This window comes from Ylistrum balloti, unplaced genomic scaffold (genome assembly GCF_031769215.1).
Source record: "Ylistrum balloti isolate Yb309-2 unplaced genomic scaffold, AGI_CSIRO_Ybal_v1 Utg370078, whole genome shotgun sequence".
Classification (NCBI taxonomy): Eukaryota; Metazoa; Mollusca; class Bivalvia; order Pectinida; family Pectinidae; genus Ylistrum; species Ylistrum balloti.
In genome coordinates this window covers 1,212,942-1,238,104 of record NW_026782116.1, presented here as the reverse complement: position 1 = coordinate 1,238,104, position 25,163 = coordinate 1,212,942, and the positions used below count along the sequence as shown (strand labels likewise).

General features: G+C 33.8%; 2 protein-coding genes across 3 annotated transcripts in view; one reads left to right on the top strand and one right to left on the bottom strand.

Annotated features, from left to right (window-relative positions):
* Window positions 1–1,375: 1,375 nt before the first annotated feature.
* On the bottom strand, window positions 1,376–19,051 carry LOC132549850 (WD repeat-containing protein 5). 2 transcript variants are annotated; one of them, XM_060213826.1, is made up of 15 exons: window positions 18,957–19,051; window positions 17,478–17,573; window positions 15,197–15,355; window positions 13,883–13,979; window positions 13,606–13,679; window positions 13,316–13,405; window positions 12,551–12,640; window positions 12,021–12,104; window positions 11,601–11,656; window positions 10,679–10,725; window positions 10,498–10,573; window positions 7,637–7,670; window positions 5,886–5,960; window positions 4,571–4,658; window positions 1,376–4,235 (listed from the first exon to the last, which is right to left on the bottom strand). In XM_060213826.1, the coding sequence occupies exons 3-15, from the start codon at window positions 15,341–15,343 to the stop codon at window positions 4,135–4,137; spliced, it is 1,059 nt and encodes a 352-aa protein (XP_060069809.1). In that variant the 5' UTR covers window positions 15,344–15,355; window positions 17,478–17,573; window positions 18,957–19,051; the 3' UTR covers window positions 1,376–4,134. The 2 variants fall into 2 exon arrangements, with proteins under 2 accessions (XP_060069809.1, XP_060069810.1); XM_060213827.1 differs by having other exon boundaries at window positions 13,883–13,976.
* Window positions 19,052–19,386: 335 nt separating this feature from the next.
* LOC132549794 (bromodomain-containing protein 3-like) overlaps window positions 19,387–25,163 on the top strand; it is a 37,784-nt gene continuing 32,007 nt past the window's right edge. The window contains exons 1-3 of the mRNA XM_060213759.1: window positions 19,387–19,664; window positions 24,342–24,478; window positions 24,715–24,823. Coding sequence (XP_060069742.1) covers window positions 24,459–24,478; window positions 24,715–24,823 — 129 coding nt within the window. The 5' untranslated portion in view covers window positions 19,387–19,664; window positions 24,342–24,458. The remainder of the gene's footprint in view (window positions 19,665–24,341; window positions 24,479–24,714; window positions 24,824–25,163) is intronic.

Below are 25,163 nucleotides of genomic sequence, written 5' to 3'. Positions count from 1 at the left end.
AAACGTATTTGGGCTTACCTTTAACGCGCAAATCACCTGTATCTTGATACTGGTGTGACTGGCGAGTTTACAATCTGAAATCGTCAAATGACAACGGTAAGACGTGATTTTGGATTTATATCAGAAATTGATGTTCGCGTCGTTGAAATATATCGAATATAATATTATTGGTACATTCTGCCTGTCTGTCGAAAAGGTATCTATAACGATTAAATCTGTCTAGATGAAGCATTTTAAAGACAAAAATAAAGAGACAAAGTGCGACAAGAAAATAATGCGGTCGGTATATATTACGTGCAGTCTTTGTATCTAAGTGATATAATTGAGTATGCTACCATTCCTTGAAGTTTTGTTTATTTCTCTTTATATCAATATATATTTCTTATTAGCAATCCACATAACTTGTTATACCTCGGTACTGCAAATACATCAATATTTAAATGGCATCGATACACAATGACAGATCACGCCACCGAACAACCCTTCTTTTCGAATTTTAAACTAGAGAAAAGAACCATTTTTTACAAAAAATAGTAACACAAAACGATACAACCCTTTCTCATTGCAGGATTGAAGCGTGAAAAGGTCAGTGCGTAACCAACGAAACAGAAATGTTTCTCGTTTATATTAATTAACCTGAAGCCTGTGCGAAAGAATTGCATGACTATATCAAATTAGTATCTTTCACTGAAGTGTTTTATAGATACAAAGTTCATGACTGTTTGAAAGCTGCAGGCTTTTCTTTTATTATAGTAATAGTTTGACATTTGACAATTGGTAGCAACACATGGAAATGATGCCTCTTCATATGCTACAGTGAAAAGGTGGGTGGCGGAATTAAAATGGAGCAGACAGAACCACGGGAATGACCCCAGTGCTGGAAGGCCCCTCACTGTTGCAACCCCAGAAATGGTCAATAATGTCCATGATACTGTTATTGACAGGATATAGCCAGTGCAGTTGGGATTTCACAAGAAAAGAGTAATTCCAATCTTTTCTGCAATGAGAAAGCTCTCGGCTCTATGGGTACCAAGACTTCGGACAGTTGATCAGAAGCAGACTTTGCTACCTGCTAATTTAACCTTTAATGATGATGACGTTATCCATGCAGTGGAGGACTCTCTGAATCGTCAAGAAAATGACTTCTTTAAAAGAAGCATTGAAGCCCTTAAACATCATTGGTATAAGTGTAAAGATACTGAAAGGGATTATGTTGAAAAATAATGCACTATGTCTGCCAAAAGTCAAACTATTAAATATGAGGCTTACAAGTTATCAATTAGCTGTAAACATTGCACTGGCTCTTTTTAATGCAAAGATTACATGAAATTTATGTCACCTTTGTTGATATCTCTCACTTTTCAAAACAACACAGTTCTAGATTTTGAAATTTTTAATGAGTCTTTATACAGTTTTGTACACACATTATGTAAACAACTTAAAAATGAACACATATAGACACAACAGTTATCGTGTGAACAGCATTATACAGATTTTGAGAAAAAGCCAAATCTTTTCCTCAGCTGCCCCTTGACATGTATTATATGAACATTCTGCAACAAAATATTTAGATCAAACAGCAGTCCAAATCTGACCTTACCATAATATCAGACACACCTTAATTCGACACAAAACATTAAACAGGTTCTTTTACCTTGGTTAATTCTGTATAAGTCCCCTCTCTTAGTTTAGTTTGTTATGGGGAATTCACCCAACTAGTCTGAATGTTCAATGTGACAGCCAACATGTTGAATACCCTAGTATCTTGGATACTTTTTTTATTCACAATCTTTGACTACAATATTCATCAGAAATATGATCAGAAAACTGAAATGTTAAAGTACCTGATTATATCTTGTGTCCTTAAAAATTCCATGATCAACGAATGTCCCTAACAGTTCCATGATAAATGAATGTCCTTGATAATTCCATGATCAATGAATGTCCGTATAGTTCCATGATCAATGAATGTCCTTGATAATTCCATGACGAAAGAATGTCATTGATAATTTTATTATCAATGAATGTCCCTAATAGTTCCATGATCATTAATATCAGTTTTATTAAAGCTTCAATCTATTTGTTTATATCTTACTTCAGCATTCTTGTATATGAGCTACTTGCACATATTCTCACATAGAAGAAGAAAACTGGTCTGGTACATTTTTCACCTAATCATACATATAAAATTTACCATATCTTTTTTTCTGGACATGAAAGATTTTTTACGTATCATTATTTCCAAACTATGTTTACATGTTCTTCTAATACATGAAAACTAATTACTATATTGCTGACGTCGAAAAACAATTGATGAAATTGAAGTAAAAACTGTCAAAAGTTTCCTCTGTTGTATGGAAAACATAGTCTGATCGAAAACATATTGTCTAAAGTTATCTTCTGAAATTAGAGTTTCAACACTAGAGGCACCCGGTACCCAAAACCTGTATGGTCTTGTACTAATTAGTAATTGGTAGTAACTGTTTTACAACCTTTTGTATAAATAAGAACTGTACCTGTAACTTTCAGTTAAGGATATCTTGTTGGAGATAAATTCTATCTTCTATTGTCAAACTATTTGAAGAATAATAAAAATTGAAATCTTCAAATATTAAAGATAAGTAATGACCCCATATGAGGTATTAAGAACATTTCCAGCATTATCTTGTCACCTATCAAATACAGCAATAAGTTGTTAGGAATGTCACATCTCGCCAAAATAACACTTAAACAAGGAGATCATTCAAGGTTGACAGAGATGAAAATAAGATAAACTGTATTTTAAAAATTTGTTTTTACATAAAGTCAAATGAGAATACATTAGAGGGACTTATTGCTTGCATATAAACTAGGACATTTATTGAGATTTCAACACCTCCTAGTTAGAAGTGGCTATGTACATGTCAACAAACCATTGACATATGTCAAGGAGACAAGCTTAACAATGTGTAGAGACATGGTGATGGAAAAAACCGTAACCAACCAACCATGAGTTTCGATGTTATAAAGAATTAATTAAACAAGTTCAATAATCAAGGTTTGTACATCAAAATATTCAGCCAGTTTGATAAATTCCTCATTACATGGATGCAAGTGCATCATTCTATTTATCATATAACTCGCATCTCTCAAAATGAATTTCCCTATAGGACAAATTTGGGTTGTAGGTATGATACTGACTAAGGATACAATCCATTGACATCATCAAAATACGACTTATTTATGATATTACAATTACACATGATATTTATGATATTGCGGTAGGATATGACACAACAGGCTGTTTATCTGATAAAGAAACATTGTAAGTATCGGAGTTTCAAAATCAGAGTAAACTGTATTAATTAATAAACTTTAAAAGTAAATAGATAACACATCAGACTTGATGTCAGTCTTAAAATGTTACCATAGTAGAAATTAATATAGAACAATTTGTTTCCAGAACTCCCTTCCCTCCCTCAAGATGACCGAGAAAAAAAAATGGAGACACCTTTACCTGCACAGTAGGTTGGAATGGGAGCTAAAAAGAAAACATATAAGGAGGCTTCAGATAAAACTGGGTCGTCCCTTGGCCAAACTGACCCTATTTGACACCATTAATCAGCACACAGGAGAATCAGGTCCTAAACAAGAGAACTTACGATACCCAACACATACCAAGGATGACTGATCAAAATCTAGCTGAAGCCTATTAAGACATTTTGATATCATTTCATGAAAATCAATTGCTACTTGTATGATGTTTAACCTCAACATGTTATTAAGAAGACTAACACCACTAGTTGGTTGAATCTTGACATGTTGTTCGGAGACGAAGAGATGTATTTTCAAAATAAGGTTTTTGTCTTCAGCGTCATTGCCGGGAAAAGTACCACAATAGCCTTGCTTTCGCTACTCTTTTGTCGCAGGTGAGACCAATATTGATTTAACTTATCTTAAATATAAAATAGATGAGAAACTTGTCTTTCATTTCAGCAGTGACCTTTCCAAATGCTGATCTTAACATAACTTCTGACTGTTCTGTGTCAAAAGACAAAATGTTGTTTGTTGCTGTTGTTAGTTGTGTGATGAGTGACCATGAATAAAACCAACACATGCTGGTTGATGGATTATAAAGGTACAGATGATGCAGCATCACACGTCACTTTTCCACAGTTTAATTGTCTTATCATTCTCTAGTGCTGCCGAGGCAATAATGTTTTCTGTTGGATGACATGCACAACACAGTGACACATCTGCAAGAAAAGAAACCATTTCTCATTCTCTTGGAGAAAAAAGCATGGAGTATGTATCATTAAAACAAATTAGTTTTATTCCAACAAGTAAGTTACTTGATGGAAATGAATTTACCAAAGGCTGTCTGATTCCAGATGATTTATCCTATCTGATCAATAGCTGACCTTGAACTCCGTTTTAAATTTAAAGCCCTTTTCACCAAATTAAAGGTAAAAGTTTTGGACAATCTCAGGGCAAATAAGAGGCACTATTGCTCACTATAGTTTGACAACTTATGTTGCAAAAACATCAAAATAAAATGATCTAGTTCTATAACTGGTATATCTACTCTTACCTGTATGGCCTTGCAGCTTCTGTACAATTTCTTTTGACTGGAGATTCCAGATATACACCATGTTATCTTCAGATCCTGACACAATCCACTGAAACATGAAACAAGTACTTATTGATCATACTAATATATGCTAACTTCTGCTGATACACATGAAAACTACCGTGCTCATGGATCCTGGTTCGTCGCAATATCCAGCATGAAGGAGAATAAAAAGAACAATTTCTAAACAGTTGAACAAGTTAGTGTTTCAAAAGACAATCATACAGTAATCAACATATTTTGCAATGTCCCAAACGGGGCACTATCTTTGCCGATTGTTATTTTTCTGCCTTGCTGTTTGCTATCAAATCTTAAACACTTTGTCCTGATATTTCATGATATTACTCAGATAGTTTGCATTAATATACACAATAATCATCTGATTTAATATTGTTGTTCATAACTAAATGTCAAATCCTTTTTGTGTCTGGTTTGTTTTAGATAATCCCCACAAGCACAATGATTGTGGCCTCACAGAATCTTTGATTTTTCCATGAAAACGAAAAAAATCCAAAAACTGCATATAATATGTAGGTTTTTAACAGTATTATCCCCAAACAAACAATTCATCAACTCACAAGTTCAGCTTGATTTTCTATTGTCAAACAAGGATTCATGAACTTGATTATGAAACACCAAGTATTGGTACCCGGTGATCTATCTGATATTTGACACCAAGTATTGGTACCTGGTGATCTATCTGAGATTTGACACCAAGTATTGGTACCCAGTGATCTATCTGAGATTTGACAACAAGTATTTGTACCCGGTGATCTATCTGATATTTGACACCAAGTATTGGTACCTGGTGATCTATCTGAGATTTGACACCAAGTATTGGTACCAAGTGATCTATCTGATATTTGACACCAAGTATTGGTACCTGGTGATCTATCTGAGATTTGACACCAAGTATTGGTACCTGGTGATCTATCTGAGATTTGACACCAAGTATTGGTACCTGGTGATCTATCTGAGATTTGACACTAAGTATTGGTACCCGGTGATCTATCTGATATTTGACACCAAGTATTGGTACCTGGTGATCTATCTGAGATTTGACACCAAGTATTGGTACCTGGTGATCTATCTGAGATTTGACACTAAGTATTGGTACCCGGTGATCTATCTGAGATTTGTTAACATTCATCAAACACTGATTTTTAAGAAAATATCAAACTATTCATTATCTGATACAACATAAGAGCCATTATAAACACAAATTCATCATGCACTTTCAAATCACTTCTTTTACTCTTCAATTTAGTATACTTACTTTCCCTCCAGTGACTGAGAAATTGGCAAATATACAGTACTTCTCATTCTTGTGCCCTGTGTATGTCTTTAAACACTGTTAACAAAAGACAAAATCCATACATTTAGGAAATTTAGAAAATCAGAGAAATAGAAATTTTTAAGTTTTGCTAGGAGATAATTTTTTCTTTCCATCAAACAACCTACTTTTGTAATGCAAGAAAGATACTTTTTTTCTAAAAGGTTGGGAAAAGTTGGACAAACCCATGTGAATTTGTCAATGTAAATATTACAGTTTTTATTATCTAGTTGGTCTCTAGAAGATATAATAAACCCTTAATTCATCTGTGATTTTGATTAAAAATTCAGTAAAATTAACTAAAGTGCACCCCTAATCCATTCTTAAGAAATGGAGATATACTATTGGAACAGATATACCAGTACAAAAATCTATACTCATAATGAGCAGCAACCAATGTATTTTAATCTTAATCTGCAGTATTAAAAAAAGGAAACAATTTAATTAGGTATTTAGTATTTGTGACAGAAGTTGTCTTGAAGAGTTGCAATAATTTGAGGTATGGAGAGATCCTTTTGTTATTTTTTATTCATGTTAAATGTATGAGCCAAATTCAGGAATTTTGCAGAGGGAGAACTGTCCACTGGGTTGATTTAATTAAAGAACCAAATATGCTATATCGTAACTTGTGTATAGTGCAGGTATCTAGAGAATATTTCCAATATACTATTATTAGAGAAATATTCTATCGAAGACAGTGATATAATTTAGCATCTCGTACATTAGTACTGTGAATATAATATTTAAAAAATGCTGACCTAACATAAGAAATGCAAAATGTCATACATTATATTAATCAAAAACAGCCAATGTCATTTTGTAAATATTTTCAACTGATACATTTCTGTATTTTTGGGCATTAGTGGTAGCACAATATACAACTTTGGAAAACAGAAATATGGCAATTTCCACATCAATGCTCTGAAAATGTATAAATGGTACCAAGCTTTGTTCACCCTTGAGTCGTCCGTTTGACTTCAATTAAATTCACTACTAAGATGAGTAAATAATGTGTTGTGTACTTGTGGTCATCCTGGTGAGAACATATTTCACTACTTTATTGTCATCATTATATCAATTAAAGGAATATTTTAATCTAAAATTTTACTACTTTGAATGTTGCGTTCAATTAGGATACAAATTGGTTCAGAAATTCTCATCATACTGCAGAGCTTTTAATCAAAATATCTTCAGATATGTGAAGTTCTTCATCAAGTCTACACAGATTTTTATTTTAATAATTATAATTATTGGAGATATATGCTTGTTTTCACGAGAGTAATTGTTTCCATATGTAAATGTTATAACTATTGGGAGAAGATGTGAAGTTTTAATAACTTGTGCCTAATCCTATTTTCTAAGATTGACAATAAATATATTTAATCAATCAATGTGTGAAAATTCTGGCAATTTCATATGGCTGTTTACTGCCTCAAAACTATAAATTCATTTATTTGCTATCAGTGTGAGTCACCCATGGGCTGATTAATAATAGAAGCACAGGTGAAAATTGTAGATTTCACACCCCAATATCTAAGTAATGGTCTGGCCTGTTTTGATGCAGTTTTTAACCTCTTTGATTTTCAATCAAACATAATAATACTATATTCATTTCTATCTTCACTCTTTGTACACGTAAGAAAGAACAAGGTCCTGAGAGGCAATTATAAGCTGAATGATAAACTACAACTTACCTTTCCTTTGCTGTAGTCCCATAACTTTAAAGTGCTGAAAAGATTAATCACATCTATTAACAGGTGTTGGGTAAAATTTGGAAAATGTGGACGACACAGTTTAATTGATACTGTTAACCTTCACATCAGAATACCAATACTGGCTATGCCTGGTAGTTTATATATTTGCTTGACTTTTAGAAGATCTATTGATCCACTTTAAAGACAAAATCTGAAATGCTTGTCATATTGCATTCAATGATCATTAACAATGATTTCTCTTTTGTGCATAATTTTTTTCTTGTTTACATGTGCATTCAAATTTTCTCTCCACTTTTCAGTAAGGCCTAGTGATGAGATATGATATATATCATACATTTACAAATATGGCAACTCCTGGATTGACAACAGCCAATGCAAAACAGAAAAGCTTGTCTCACAACTGTTTGCCATTCAGAGAATTACAGCCCCCAACCAAATGTAAAAATTATATGTCTAGAAAGCACTGCAATTGGCCGATCGACAGTTTTTGATTGACAGCGCGGTTTAGCCAATCAGATTGCTGGTAGTATTCGCCTCTTTGTTTACATTTCGCTACTCCGACATTCTCCGACAATGGTGAAACGTTGCTGCTGTGGAACTTGCAACACCGATTTCACTACCCAGAGCGATTATAGGGAGGTGTTGTGTTCATACCTTTTCCAAATCTCAGACGAAGCATGAGAAGTGCAAATCTTGGCTCCGATTGTGCAGACGGCCTAATTATCAAATTAACGAGGAGATCCTGCGGTGTCCTTCTAAAGGAAAGCATTTTTTCTTAAAATTTTATGTCTACTCATAAGTGCGTAAATATTCACAGACTTACGTGTACAATATTTCAATGAACATCAGTATTTTTTTCACTCAAAATTTTGCTAGCATAAGTTTTATAATCCTCTCTCATGTGCTAATAAGCAGCATGTTAATGTGTGTATTTATAAACAAGCTTGATTTCGAACTGACCATTTTCGGATATTTATTGACTGAAGGGAAATGAAATTATCTGGACATGTTTCTGCTCTCTTACAATGTTTTACTTTGTGAATGGTCTGTGATAATATGAGTGTTTACTGCTATGGTTAAACAGTTGAAAAAAATCTTAAAGTCTTCCAATAAGGTATTAATTATATTCTTGATGAAAAAAAAAACATTAACATTACATACATGGAAAAAAAAACCCCAAAATTTAAGAATTTAATGCCAGTTTAGAAAATAACCATTAAATCAGTGATGTATCTTGGTGGCCATTTTATAAAGACTTTATATGACTGTAAAAGCAAACTTGTTTTGTTTGTTTTTTTGGGGTTTAACACTTCATTCCCACTTGAAACAGAGGTGAGTGGTGATTTTTTACGGGAAAGATTCAAACCCTCCTGGCCCTCTGCACCCTTCTGGTCGTGGAGCCTATGTTTCTACCAACTGAGCTAACCCTGCATGGCGACTGTTTTTATTTTTATTTCATTAATTCTGCTCCATAGAAAACTATCACACCAATTGAACTTTGTTTTGTTTTTGCTTTTTTTTTTATTATCTTTTTAATTATTAGTAAAAATGTAAAGAGGATAAAAAACATAAACAGATTCAACATTGTGTGGTGTTTAAAGGGTATCCTCAGCGAAAAATATTTTTTATATATGAAAATATAGGTTACGGTGACCACTTTACAAGAAATAAAAATTTTAAAATATGAACCATAAAAGCGAAATTGACTGTTAAAATGGCAAAATGATCGATTTCACGGAAACAGTTGAGTAAAAATCTGAAAACCCAACAAGTGACCAGTGACGTCACAGTTTACCAAAAGAGACTGAAACCGACTCGATTTAGCATGGCGAGTATAGGGAAATGAAAGTACTCGACTACTTAAATGGACTGTAAGTCATTCAAGGAGGAAAATGGCTAATATATGTATATTAGGTTATTAAATTCCCCAACGACCGGTATAATTCTTTATTTAATTATTGCACTGCTACCACATATAAACTTAGTTTAAAAAGTAAAAATCCGTCTCAGAAATACTCGTCTGAAAAACGGATCGTAGTAATGTGGCGACTTACTCGGTTCTGGCAATATGCGTCAAATGAAAAAGACAGTTTTTACTCTTTCAACAACGGAGAGGGCTGTAATTCATAGACACAAATTTAGTATTATGAATTCCCTATTGATTGGTATATATATTGTCTTTGAATAAATGCAGTGATTTGCCATATTAACCTTGTTTGAAAAGGAAAACATCATAAATATTCGACTGAAAACGGGTCGAAGATGGTATATATACCCAAATTTTTTCCCTGACTGGGGAAAACATGGCCACTAATTTCAACTGTATCATCGTCTCTTGTTTGGAAGGACACTCATTGAAAGTATGACACAGACATGAAACCGTTCGTTTTTGTTTTTTTCTTTAACGATACGTTAGAATTATAATTAAGTCCGATATCATCGGAAATGACGTTCAATGCTGATGACATTTTGTTTGTCGGAGATGGTGAGAGTAGCCTCCCTTGATTTTCGGTAGGCGTGGTTAATTTTGCGTTGTCGATCGGCCAATTGAACCTAGGCACCAAATATGAAGCTTTAGACAAAAGTAGTGTTGAAGTCTGGACGAGATAGAGAAAGGATGAACGGTTGGACATAATGCAGAATCACAGTTAAAATTCTGATGAGGGACTAAGAAATAAAGAAAAATATAGTTGTAAACCCAACAAGTACCCTGATTCCAAATATCAATACCCTAGTACAATCATTGACTAGCGATATACTGATGTCTTTCAACACTTGCAAAACTTTGTAGAAGTAGGCAAAAAACATCATTTAAAAAGCAAATTGCGAAAAAAACTTACTTGTCTAATGTTGCTGCTAGAATGTATTTTCCATTGGGAGAGAACTTTACAAAGGACACCGGGGGATTATCGTCATCTGTAAATGAAACATTTCTACATAAAATAACCTTTATTCATGAATTAATCTAGTTCATCAAATAATGTGGGTTTAATGCCCAATAAGAAAAACAAGAAAACCTACCTATTAAGGTTTTGAGGCATTGTCCAGATGCAGTATCCCATATCCGACTGCAATATAAAATGCCTTTCATGTAAAAACAATACAATAAGGATACTTAAGATTAAATTGGTTTCAACAGTGATAACCATATAAGATATCTTAGACAATAAACCTGTCTCTGAATACAGAATACTGTGGTATGTGTGTATTGTAACTTTGACTGGAATAATTCTTCATGGCAGAGATATGAACAATCATTTCAGGAATGGTATGTCAAAGCCAAAACTATTCCCATAAGATTGTTTATGTACTAACTTACACATGTGAAATGTTGAATTATCACACCAAGTTATTACAAATAATCTCACAACCTCCAATGAAAATTCCTGTAAAACACACAAATCAAATACGATGGTTGCTTTCACCTCAAAAAATGGCTGGACTGGCTGAAACTGCAATAGAGTTGCCAGGCACAGACCTGTGATCTATGTAATATTCATATTTTTGTAATTTGAGGGCGGCAGCCGTACCTTTCCAAACTAACTTGATGTATATTATTATTTTTCAGAATTCATGCATAAATTTTATCATCGGAGTGGTGAATTCATTAACAGCATTCAAATAAAATGGAGCAAATCTTATTATTAGTTTATTGTTTTATGTCTAGCAGGAAATTCTGAAACTTTGCACTTTGAGTTGAGCATATAACATTTAAAACATCTGTAACGGGTGTGTTTGTTTATCATGGAATAATTCTGTCCAACCTGGACCATTTTATGTTACAGATCATTTATCTATTAAAGTGGAAGTTATCCCATACCAAACCCAAATAACTTTGTTTTATCAACAGTTTCCTATTGGTAGAAATAACTTCAGTTGATCAAAAACATGAAATATGTTTGAATAAATAAAACAGGAAAAACAGGTTTGTTTATATACTCACCATAAGCCATCATAACTACTGGATACTATCAAAGAACCATCTCTGTTGAAATGCACCTTGAATTTGAACATGGAGCAAGATATTAAAATATCTTGAATCATATTGTCAAGAAATAAGAGTATGTGCAAATTGTTGAAGTTAGCAGCAGAAATCATTCTAAATTTTAGATATTTTATTTCTCAGCCAAGTGAACCCATTTTTTTTTGTAAAAATTTCACTTGAAAATGTACATGTATTATTATCAATAGAAAACGTGGTCATCAACAATCCACCAATCTGATAAAAACATGTTTTCTACACAGATAACTGTTCTAGCAATCTTCATTTGTTTAAGCATGTCACTTAAAATGCTTACATGTTTGACAAGTGTTAACATCCTAATTTTTAGTCTTTGCTTAAAATCAAAATATCTATACTTACTGCAGTAACTGGATCTGAATGAGCAGGTAATGTTTTCAAACACTTGCCAGTTTTCACATCCCATATTCTTACACTCTCATCAAACTGAAATCAAACACATAGCGATGCATTTCATTTTCAAGGATAGCAATAATCAGATGCTATTATCAATACATCACTTAATTAGCATAACAAGAATGCTTTACTTACCAAATACTATATACACAATTATGAAAAGCAATGTCCAGTTCCTAATTTATTTTTCGATTTCAATAAAAAACTGCATCCATGGCAATGCACGGAACCCATGTAGCTATTACTTATTGTCAGGGGACATATTTCAGTAGTAATTTTATTTAAGTTCACCTTCTACATAAAGCATTATGCTAAAACAAGATTGCACTTATTCCTTGTTGTGTTTATATAGTAATTATTGTGAATGCATAAATTCATCATTTCATCAATAAGTTAGAAATTGACAATGCAGTAAACCTGATATGTTTATCAAGGACAAAATAATACCCCTAATCTAACAGAGGAATACCACTTACCGATCCTGAGACAATCAGGTTGGACTGGGGGTTGAAATTGCAACAAAATACGTAATTACTATGGCCTTTCAAAGTCTTCATACATTTCCCCTGAAACAATTAAATGGATCAGTAGATTAAAATTAATCTAACAGTCATGAATATAAATTGTGGCTGTAGACTGAAAGTGCAGTTTCGTACATGTGCATGTAATAGATGATGTGCTATTACTCTGTAATAATAAGCCCAAGTGGCCAACATATTATGTTTGACAAGAGATCGGCTTACAGGAATCATATGGTACTCTATCAAAAAATTATCTTTTGAATGATTGATTTTAGAAAACAATAAGAAAATAAACCACAATGCAAATTGTCTTCATATGATTAATGTTTACACCAACTTTCATTATCCTAGCTAGAAGCAAGCAAACTAATGTTCTGGACAAGATATTGGAGGGGTCAAGGGCCCTGAATATGGTACACTTCACATCATCTTTACATGATCAATGTATACACCATGTTTCATTATCCTAGCTTAAATGCAAACAAAGTTATGCTCTAGACACCAATTTTTAACAAAGGGTAGTAACTCTGTAATTTACGGGTCAAGGTTCCTGAATATGGTACATTGCACATCGCCTTATTATGACCAATGTCACAGAAGGATGCATGGCCATAAATGATACACCAAAATAGTTTTGGGGAGCATAACAATGGTCTGTTTTAATTGGTAATAATGCTTTCAATGAGTCTAGAAAATTCTAGTACAGGGGGTAATACCTACTGTTGCAAAATCCCAGATCTTGAGAGTTTTATCATCTGATGCACTGACAAGAAGGCGACTGTCTGTAGACCAGGCTACATCAGATATACCCTGTGAATGAAAGTTTCATATTAGACAAGGTTATAGCTTATAAACAAGGCTACACCTGTTATAATTATAACAGACCATTTAATATCCACTGATATTTTCTAAAATCTATGAAATCTCTTGTACAGGTTGAACTTTCAAAGATCTCTTTGATTGCAATACCATCTTCAATATTAGCACCTCATATCACAAATTGCACTTACCAACTTGTGTCCACTTATCGTTTTCTCAAACTTTCCATCATAAGCTCCCCAAATCTTTATCAACTTATCTGCAGCTGTTCAAAAATACAATAATATTAATTCAGATACGTATTCTAGATACATGAAATCTTGAAACTGAACAAAACTTTTCCTGTTAACCACTACATTGTTTCGAATGAATCAACATCAGTTATTCCCTGTTTTTTTTTAAAATTTGGATGTGAAAGATGATTTCAGAAGTCTGTTACCCGAGTACATGGGCCGAAAATGTACTTACATGAGCTGGCAAGCCACTCTCCACTGGGACTGAACTTAACTGATGAAACTGCTTTGGTGTGTCCAGCCATTGTAAACTTCAAAGTGTAGTTTGGCTTCTAGACAAAACAGAATTGGTTGCCCAGAACATCAAAATAGTAAGAATTTCAATGAAAAATAAACCTTAAAAGACATCTCCATTAACTTCAAAGCAAAAGTGGAAGGGATTCTTTGTCATTTGTGGTCCTCAGCTCTAAAAGTATATTAAATTACCACGACAAATATGAGACAATTAGTAGCTTCATGGCCACAAGCAAAGTATACCATTAGCGTCTGTCTATTAAATGATACAATCACACCTACTTATTTAAGTAATTTTTACCATAATGATAAAATTTGTATACTGAAAGAAGTGCATCAGTGGGCAGAACAACATACATTGTATGCCCATCAAATGCGAAAGATACACATATCATTGTAATATAATAAATGCAACTTTGAAATGATAAATTTTTCTAATCAAAATACCACCAAGAAAGTAAAATTTTGCATCATTTTGATAAAACCTACAAAGTTTGAAAGAGAACCTTCAAAAACTGAAAGAGATCTCTGCACAAAATCAAAATGTTGAAAAATGCAAAGTCCATAACTAGGAAACCAACAAATTGTTGAGCGAGATCAGGTGAAAATTAAGGGATAGGACCTCAGGAAATGATCAAGATTATGACAAACTAGAAAATGTCTGTAAGACATGAATGCCCCCGCCCCCCCATGTGAAATAATAGTGAAAGGTCCGAAAGAGATGATTTTGTTAATTTGTATGCAACTATGTACAACTTAAGTTTCATACTTAAATTGACAAGTTGATTTAACGTACATGAATTTGGAATTTTGTTCTCTGGAAAAAATGAGTCAGTATATTAATTCCTTATGCCTTAAAACCCACAAGTACCAAATTATGTAGAAATAAGATGATGTTCCTCTTTTTTGAGTTATCTCCCCCTGGTAGCCATCTTTTTTAGAATGCAGAGAAATTCAACACTGCATGAGGTCTTTCCATACTTGATATTTGTATGAAGTTTCATGAAAATTGCCTTCCGAATGAAGTTGTTAGGTGGTATATACTGATTTGGGACGGGATGGGACGGGACGGACGGACATGGGCAACGCTATATGCCCCCAGCCATAAATGGCGGGGGCATAAAAACAGATTTGGAATCTTCGATATTAACGGAAATCTACAGGGAACACCTGAAGATTCTATGTGGGTATAAATAAAATATGATAAATCGTATCCAAAGATTTATTTGCTGAAGATGAAATACAGGAAAATTACCTGAGGTGCCTGTGAGGAAGGTTTTGGTGCACTGACTGTGCTGGTTTGAGCTGCTCCTGAAGGGACTGCCCCTGTGACAGGCTGAGTGGTAACAGGTGGCTTTACATCCCCAGATTCAGGCATCTTGCTGCCTTCTGGTGCAGACATCTACTTGATATTCTGCAAATAAAACAATAATAATTCAGATTTGATGTTAATTTCATTGAACACATTCATCATACCCTTGATCTTTCTTATTCTACATGAAAATCAAAAGAATATGAAAATCACAAAGAAATAGAACAAAATCAGTTGTCACTATGGCAGGGAAGTAAACTGGGGCTATTAATGGAAGAAATGAAAACGTGCAAAAAGGTTTTGTCATGTTATATATATAAATATAATAAAAAATCAACAGCTCAGTGTCCGGTTCAATATATGAGAATAATAATCAGAAACACGATGTGCATTTAAGTGTTAAGCATGAGCGCTTTCATGTATTAATCTTTAGATGCTTTACATCCTGTACTGTCAGGCTTACATATAATATGTCAGTAGATTGTGCTTTGGTCTGTAAGGAATGACAGGCAGTTACCGTATTTTCCGAGCTATAAACTGCACCTAAGTGTAAGCTGCAGAACTGGTTTTTAGCAATTTTAAAAATTTGGTCCACGTATAACACACACTGGAATATAAGCCTCACTCTTTCTTAGAATATGATGACCACTACTACTGACATTTGATATATCGGTAACAGATAACAGAAATCAGATCTTGTGAAGTGATAACTATTACATTGACCAAAGTCTGTTGATATATTAGACAATGGAGGGCAATTTATCAACATAGTCAGTGAAACATTTAATGTAAGTTTCAAATGAATTATACACAGTCCTTTATTTTATTGATATGTTTGAAAAAAGTAAAACAGCAATTATCTAATTCTTTTGGCTCGAGAGCCTTCAAAGATTATCTACACACAGATATAAGGCCTGATGTTATGTAGTTTACTTGACAATATCTCAATTTGTGTCTGTACTGTTAATTACTAGCGAAGGCCCTTGCATGATGACAAAATTCTTACAGTCCCATATTATTTCTTGAAAGTTTAACAAAGCTATTCTTATCATAAACAAGCATGGCAGTCATTCTAGAATTTGACCGAACGACAAATCCATCCCAGGAAGCCACAGGCTATTGAAAACTTCCACTATGACTTCCAACAAAACAAAGAAAGTACAGAAGAAATTATTGTGATTCATGTTAAAAGGTATGACTATTAAATCCACAAGAATATCATTTTTATTTCAATCTTAAAATCATCCTGTATACCGTTGCCAATGACACGGTTCTAGATATATCTGATTCAGTCACAAACATGTGGACAGGTACTGGTAAAAACTTGGTACCAAAGTCTCTTACTGGTATCCTTGGTTTAAATCACTATTTTTTATTCTTTCAGGAAGTGTGATGTGTTACAGCAACCCATATTATCAGGGTACGAGTGCAACTCAATAATGCATGTGGTATGCCTTGACAAAATGGCCATTCTGAAATACGCAACGGTCCAGAACCAATGTCCAGATGAAGCGTTTCATTTATTTTTTTCATTCTGCATTTTTTTTTTCTCATCCACATATAAGCCACATGCCCGACTACCAAGTAAAAAAGCTGCTGCTTATTACTTTGAAATGTGGCATTCATAAGGCACTTGATGCCAAACCCACCTATGTGAAAGGGACAAAAATGTAGTTAGTGAATTACTTATGTGTTGTAGTCTGCGCTATCAAAGCAATGGATATTCAACTCAAGTCATTACAATGTATAATGGCAAATGAAAGTATATCTTGATGTATTTTACCAAAAGTTTATTACTCAGGTACTTCTGAAGATTAAGTAAGTGTACCCAAACTCATTGAGGTACAAAATGTATCACAAAAGTTCAGATTTAACATCACCACAACCCCTTCGACTATCAAAAGAAGACAACTTTTGAGAAAAATAAGAAAGGTAGACAAAGAGAAAGAAGAAGAATGACTGTTGCAATAGGTGCAAGTAAAATCAATTGTGGTTTCTTTAATTGCCTCTCGTGTTAGTTGTTTAACATGAAAAACATGTAGCCTCATGGGATACCACAGGCTTAGTTTGCCCATTTATCTACATGGATGATGTCACAGGCACCTACATATGAAATTTTACTGGTGCAAATTATGTATATAGTGGATCTAGACAAAGACATAAATCCAAGATCTCAACTGAAAACTCTTAATAGATGGATACTAAACAAATTAGGCTTACATACCTGCTCTCCAATGTGAATTAGACCAGTGAGTTCCACGATCAAATGTATTGGTGTAGTACTCAAGATGTATGCACAGCCACATATGAACTTAACACACTGTCAAATGGAAAGTTTAAGCAAAATATTAAAATAGATATACCGGTAAGTATTCAGACCAACTGAAAATGTTAGGTTGCCAAACTATTTCATCTTTAATTCAATAAACACCCTAACATCAAATGTAAGAATGCAACATGTCCACATTTTAGACATGCTACCTTTTCCTGGTGACCAAGAGATGTATATATTTCTTTTATACAGACGTAAAACAAAATAAATAAATACACAGGGACTTGGCACAAATTCCTGACCCATGGTCCATAGATATATGTTATTGTGACAAGGGATAACTCCAGAGAAAGTAAAACTGAACATATTTGATCTTTCCAATGAGTGTTTGATGAATTAGATTGGCAATATATTAACCAAGTTGTGACCTGACAAATTTTGAAATATATGAAGAAATGGAGAGGTAGATGTTTCCTTGTCTGGTTGAACATGTTCTTGTCTCTAATGGGTACCTCAAAAACTATGCTGAAATCGCAAAAAACAACATTCACAGAATGTCCTTTAATATAAAAGGAGCTTATTTGAGTTTGGGTATCAGGATGTCCAACACAACCAAAAATCAAATAAATTTCATTATTCAAAAAGATAATATAGACCTATCATGCATTTACAAATTTGCCTATTTACTTGCCTATATTGCAATTGCCTTTATCCCTTGAGGGATTGATCATTTATATGACTTTCAACAATATCCCTCATCCTTCTTAGGAAACCCAGGAGTCCTCAAGGAGGAATCCCAAATAGGATTAATCAGACGTTTGACAATGTCCCTTGTTCCATAAGGGACATCATCAAACATCCAATAATATAATTGCATCCCAAGGAGGAATAATTACACAAGGGATTAGTCATTGCCTTCACTGACTGGTAGTTTCTTGTCTTACCAGCATGTTTTCGGACAATCAACTCTGATAGTTTGAATTCTAAAAAGTTTACTTTCACAGGCTCTACCTCATAATGTTTGACCATGTTTAACAGTACTTCAAATACTGACAACTTCCCTATGAAATAATGAGCCCGGAAATATTTCCAATATTCATTGTTTTTTAAAAACTTGTAATTTGTTGAATGTTACCAGCCTGTAATTAAAACCATAGACATGGTGAAGTACAATATCACAAAAATTATATAACATATAATGAAAAACGACAGTCTATTTATGTACTCAAATCAATGCCAACTGATTTCGCTAAGAAACCGACTCTTAATTAACTACTTCAATTAAAATTCAATGTGTTTGTTTCTGAGCGGTAAGCCTACTGCATCATGTATGACTATGATGTAAACAAGAGGTACCCATACCTCGTGTTATATTGTTTATCAAAATATCATCATAATGCAACATGTTTAGTAGCATAGAAATTAACTTACAATAATGTCTGGTAAGTATTGGAAATGGAAAAAAATCGTATAATAAACGTTTGAAATGTAAAGACGGTATTCCGAGAAAACCCGCTATCTCTTGTTCTCCATTGCACATGGGATATGATACAGCGCATGCGCAATCATTTCACCTTACCGGTTTGTGGTAAGAAATAGTTTAAGTTAAAGAAATGAATTTTCCTTTTACATAGAGACATTTTTAAAATACAAAACATTTTTGAGTTAATTTTAGTAAGTGTCATAGCTGTTGGAATACTTTGAGAAACTTTAATATTATCATGTGATTTTGTTGACCAATCATGTACGACCAACTTTGGTATCGGACGTAGTCTACATTTGTGCGCGTGAAAGCACCGAAGTTTATGTCGAATATACATGGGATAACTATCGAATTTGGCGTAAAGATTAGAGTTAAACTTTCATGATGACTTATATATAATCCGTATATACTAAAACGTGTTAATTTCGGAGAAATAAGGATATTTTGATACATGTCAAAATCATGTGACGCGTATTGACCAATGAAATTGTCGCATTTTCAATTCTGGCTATATAAACTATTTAGTCAACGGGATGGTTGGTAATGTTATTGACGGATGATAATGGATCCTTGCTGAATCTAGCGGATAGAATGGTCTTGAAGAGCCATCCGACACTGCAAAGGTTTCAGCAGAATGCCCCGGCCAACAGTTCAGGGTACTTAGCGTAAATTTTTGATTTTCAGTGTCTCTGGAACTCGTTGCAATGGCTCTAAAAACGTGACTATGACACTCTTGTGCAATGCCGCCATTGTAAAATACAGTCTCGCGTTTGGGCTCCGTCGATTTTATCAAAAATAATACTAGAGATCGGTAAGAAGCACTATTATTCTTGACCCAATCATCTTTGAAGTATCTATGAATCCGCTGTCATGAAAACAAAACATTGAATTACAAAAATCAAAGCTTAATTTTGAAATAAACATCGTTCCCTGTTAAACGGAAATGCGAACGGTCCAAATAGAGCTGGTATTGCCGACTTAACCGAACAGCGAAATTGTCTAGACCGGTATCGTGGACTGTGTCCAACTAAGGGTACTATTTTGTAATTTTGAGTCATTAAAGCATAATTGAATGTATCCGCATAGCCATGCATTATTTGCTGTTGATCTTTTATTTAGAAGTTGTACCGAGAACTTGCCCATTGCATTACTAGTTCCGGAACCACGTGAGTGTGTTTCTGATTCACTAGCACATGATCCAATTTGTATTCACTCAAATGTTGTAGTATATGGGGGATTGAAGTCATGACAATATGTTGGATTGTGTTTATTTTGTATTGACCAGGTAGAATCTTCGTATTTTTTTTGGTATTTGATTTTGTCGATGATGCTTGATATTTGCTTCCTCTACTCCTAGGGGTTCATTTCACATTGCATGCTTAGAAAGCGAAGTCATAACTATAAGCTTTAGATTATTATGTAGCTTTTAATTGAACTAAATATTTTATGATTAAACTGAATAATTGTTGAGGGAAGTTATTATCTAGCATCAATTAATGGAAACAGGAAGTTTTAAGGAGATAGTTTCCCACACATTGTTCAGCAGGGAGTTGCTGAAGTAGGACATTTTGCTAAGAATAATGCTTTCTAGGCAGTGAATTTTAGCCTCAGTTTTAACTTGATACACTAATGGACACATGTTTAAAGCATGTTCTAAAGGAATCCTGATAGGTATTGTTTTTACCTGCATTGTCCCATGCTAGTATGCAAGGTGTTTAGCCATTCGCTGGCCCTTTTTTACATTAAAGCTACAATTTTTCATAGTAGCTCAATTTAGGGGATGGTCAAATGTTTGTCACCTTGTTTTTCACATTTGGTAGTTAAAGCATTTGCAATATGTGTGAAGATGTATGAAGAATGATAAATCACCTAACCTGTACTGAATAGCAAGCAGCATCAATTCATTTCCAGGTGAAAATTGCACTAACGCTTGTTTATCCTTTGATGATAACTTGACCACTACAATGAAGTTGCCATGAATAACTCCTCAGCAGCATGATCAGTTTTGCCTGACGCTGAAGGAATTATTAAATCGGTTTTGAAAACCAAGTAGTAACTAGATTCTCCATATATTTGTACTTTTTTTGCCTCACATTATTAAATCATTGTTTCAATAACTGTGAAGACAAACAAGTGGTAAGCCCTCAAAGGATGTATTTAAGATGTAAGAGAAACTGGAATACAGTATCTTGTTCTTGTACACAGTCATAGATGGTAGCTGCACAGGACTGTCCAAAATTCCTCTTTTTTGGAAATACAGACCATCTTGTTCAGAAATGAAACTATATATGTTGAAGTTTCATTTGAGATTTTTAAAGTTTTGTGATCGGATGCATGAGCAATTGCTGCCTCATATTTTTTAAGTAAAAAATACTGCTCTGTATGGCTGTTAGCTGAAATTCAGATTAGGATGTTTTCCTAGTTAGCAATCCTTCATTAAAAATTTCATCAATGTTCCCTCACAATTTTTCATTTTGGCATTTTTGAACCCACTATGTTTGAAAGATTAAGCCCCCTTTAAAAAAAACTTGTATGACTATATCTGAATGATTGCTGGAGTGTTATTATATGACAGACACTGCAGATGTTTGAAATAGAATTCATCATATTTCACATTGAGTGTTGCTCACAACAAAAGTGATTGCTATTACCCCTTGCCTTGGAAATTCACACAATTGACACAACAGATGATGGTATTATATATAGTTGGTGCAAGGTGATTTATTGCCATATCTGAAGTGAAAATCAGAATGATTTTTTTTAATTTGGCATAACAGTGTTGGATACATTTCACCAGAAAGAGAAAAGAAGTTAGTTTGTTATATTGAAAACAACTGCTTGATTGACAGCAATTGTAACTGATAATACTTAAAAATACATATTTACTGTGATGGTACCTTTCAGTACAAATCAGTAGTTACCTTTGTTGATTGATACTTAGATATTTTTGCTCAGAAAAGAACCTTCATGTACCTAATACCTATTTGCAACAAAGTGAAAATAAGCAACAAACCATTTTAGAAGAGGGTATCCATATGCAAATCTGATCCCCATTTATAATTTGAACTTGTTCGTATTTCATCATTCCATTTGTAACTGTTACCATTAAGTAACCTGAGAATCATTACATAGGCAATTAAGCAATTAGTACTCTATGGAAGTCACTTAAATAATGCAAGACAAACAAAGCCGCTTCTCTGCTAAGTTTCGTTACTTGCACTTACTTCTGCATTGCTAGAAGTAATGATTTCATTAGGGATAAATTTTTTACATTCACTTTGTGAGAACAAGCTCATTTGTATTCCATTATCATGCACATATAATGCAAACTTTTTTCAGGAAATTTTCGCTTTCAAAAAAGTGATGTACACTAGATTTGGAAGGCATTTTATGATAGTTCATTCTCAGACTTGGACCCATATATAGAACAAATCAAAGCTAATTTGTGTACAATGTTGTCAGAGCGATGTAAACACTTACAAGTAAAACATTTTTCCATGTTTAATGTGTTGGAAGTTTTATCTTCAATTCTGGATTATTGTAAATAGGGCTTATATGTTGTGAGCAAACATAAGCAGCATTTCCGCTGGAATTGAAGTCCTGCATCCGAAAGTCAGTTAATATATGTTCGTTCTGAATAAGCCCGTTTAAAAAACTCAAAATCTCCTCAATCTATTGACAAAGTGAAATACAAATAGTTTGCAATGGCTTGTCCTATTTTTGGAAATGCTGAACATACAAGGAAGTAAGTTTGCTGCATAATTGCTTGATCAAAAGGATGCATATTGTGATGTAAACTATTAAAATTACACATTATTGATGGCGTAATGTTTAGAAATGTTGCTTGGTCATTTTAAACCACGGTAGTGATGTTGTTGCAGAAACATGTAAAATTGTCCCCCATTTGGTGTTCAGGGCAGGTCCATTGTCAAGGTAAACCAGTTTTGTGGTTTTTAATTAGACACAGTTTTGTTGTCCATTGGATATGGAATGGAATATGCTGGACAAGTAGACTTTTCTGGTGTCGGATATTATAATCCACGCCGAAAGATTTGGATGACGCATGCAAATCATGGTTGACATATGTATCTTTCCTTTCTTGATTTTAGTGTATTTAGACTCGCCCAGGATAAGGCATAAATGACACTTAAATCAATTCATGTACTCCAACATTATTTGTGTATATTTCTGTCAGTATTATAAATTGCAACCAGAGTGTTGTTTCTCTGAAGTACCTTCTACATGTATTATGCAAAGATATGGAAAGGAATCAAGTGCCAGTAGGTTTTTAGTGCAGACTTTGTCTTGATTTCCCATTTATCTCTAATAGTTACTGTCCGCTCCAACAGTCATGACAGATCACAGTGAAGGTGTGAAAAGTTAGTTAATATCTACCTGGTAATTACTTTTTGAGATTACACCTTGTTCTTTTCAATTCATGGAGCACAACTTGTGAACACAACATCTTTTTCAGATCATGAGACCCATAATTTGACCTAGCAAGTAGCTATACTAGGTGGCAAGATTTATTCACTAGAAAGATTTTTCCAAAAACCACCTGTATATTAAACAATAGTTCACACGATAGGCAAATATTAACAATATATTCTGTTTTGTTGGCTTACTGTCAGCAATCTTAAAAATGTAGGCAAGTTGGACATTTAGCATTGATCTGCCAACAGTGAATGCAACAAACTTAGCCAATCAGTTTCTTTAAATCATCATTTTTCGTGAAATAAGTTGTCAGGTCTTGTTATTGGGGCAAGTAACTCACAATTTCTGTAGTGTAACAGAAACTAACAGTTGTATAACAAGGTACACAAATTTTGCTTTTTAAATTAATCTGTAGAAATGGAATGATAAATTTAACCACAGTATTTTTTTCTGAAATTATACAGAATAACTGATTATAATATATATATAATCATGCTCATAGACTTTATCATGCACAGTGCTAAATGAACATCTCTGAAATTGAAATGGATTTAATCGGCGAGTCCAAAGTTACCAAGAAAAAAGATGAAAACTTTATAATTTAGTTATCCTGCAATTTGCCCAAGGTGCCAATACATAACTAGAACTCGGGACAAGGCTTATTACAGGACAGGAATTTGATCAAACCTTTGTTTGCAAATAAAATTAATAAGAAATGTCAGTAAAAGCTTGTGGACAAAATAATGGCAAAGTGTGTTATAGTGGATTCCGTTTGACCATGCAATGATACCTGATAATGTGATTGTTTTCAAAGTCTGATTGGTGTATAACCAATGAATAAGTTATGTAATGTCCAGCAATATCTTAATTTCTATTTCTTTTCTCTTTTTCCGTTGCAGATAGATGATTTCACAGTTTTCCACAAGCCTTATGTGACTTGTGATGACTGGGAAAATAAAAGTTTCCCGGGAGGAATTCAGTGTTCCTGACAGTCCCTTTTGTCTGACAGGAAGATAATGCAGACAGACATGACTAGGTAAGTGTCAGTTACTCTAAAATGTCAAATACTTGCAAAGGTTTAATAAACTTGCAATGTAAATTTGTTACAATAGTTTGTTTTAGAAAATTGCGGGATGCACGTTAACTTGTGGTATCCTTTTATACATTTATCTAAATAGCCATGCAAGAATAAACAGGTCAGTTAGTGGCATCTATTTACAACTTTGTCAAGGTAATATATTGCCAATTAAACATTTTATTATGTTGTTTCAGGGAAGGAGGCGACTCCATTCTTAGCCCTGGCAGGCACAACTCTGCCAGTGAATGTAATTACACAAGCGATTCAGAAAGATCTACCGACATAAAAATGGAAAACAACCTGGTATGTTATTTGTTATTATTCCCCCAGTTATTGTTGTTAAGAGATTACATCTGATCCATCTGGTCTGGTAGCTGTTTGTTGATTGAAACTTGTGGATTATTGGGAGTTACTTTATCTAGCATTATAAACTTGTCCATTGAAGCTACTTTGTTGCTTAGAGTTCAGTTTGTGCTGGTCAGCATAGGTTGGCCAGCTTCTTGCACAATATGCATTCATGATTTGGAAAGAAAATGAATCCGTTTTGAATTTTTTATTTCTACACATAGAAGTTATATAGATAGGGGGATGTCACTGTAGTAGTAATTTAATCTCCTATGTTTGCATCGTTTGATGTACTCTT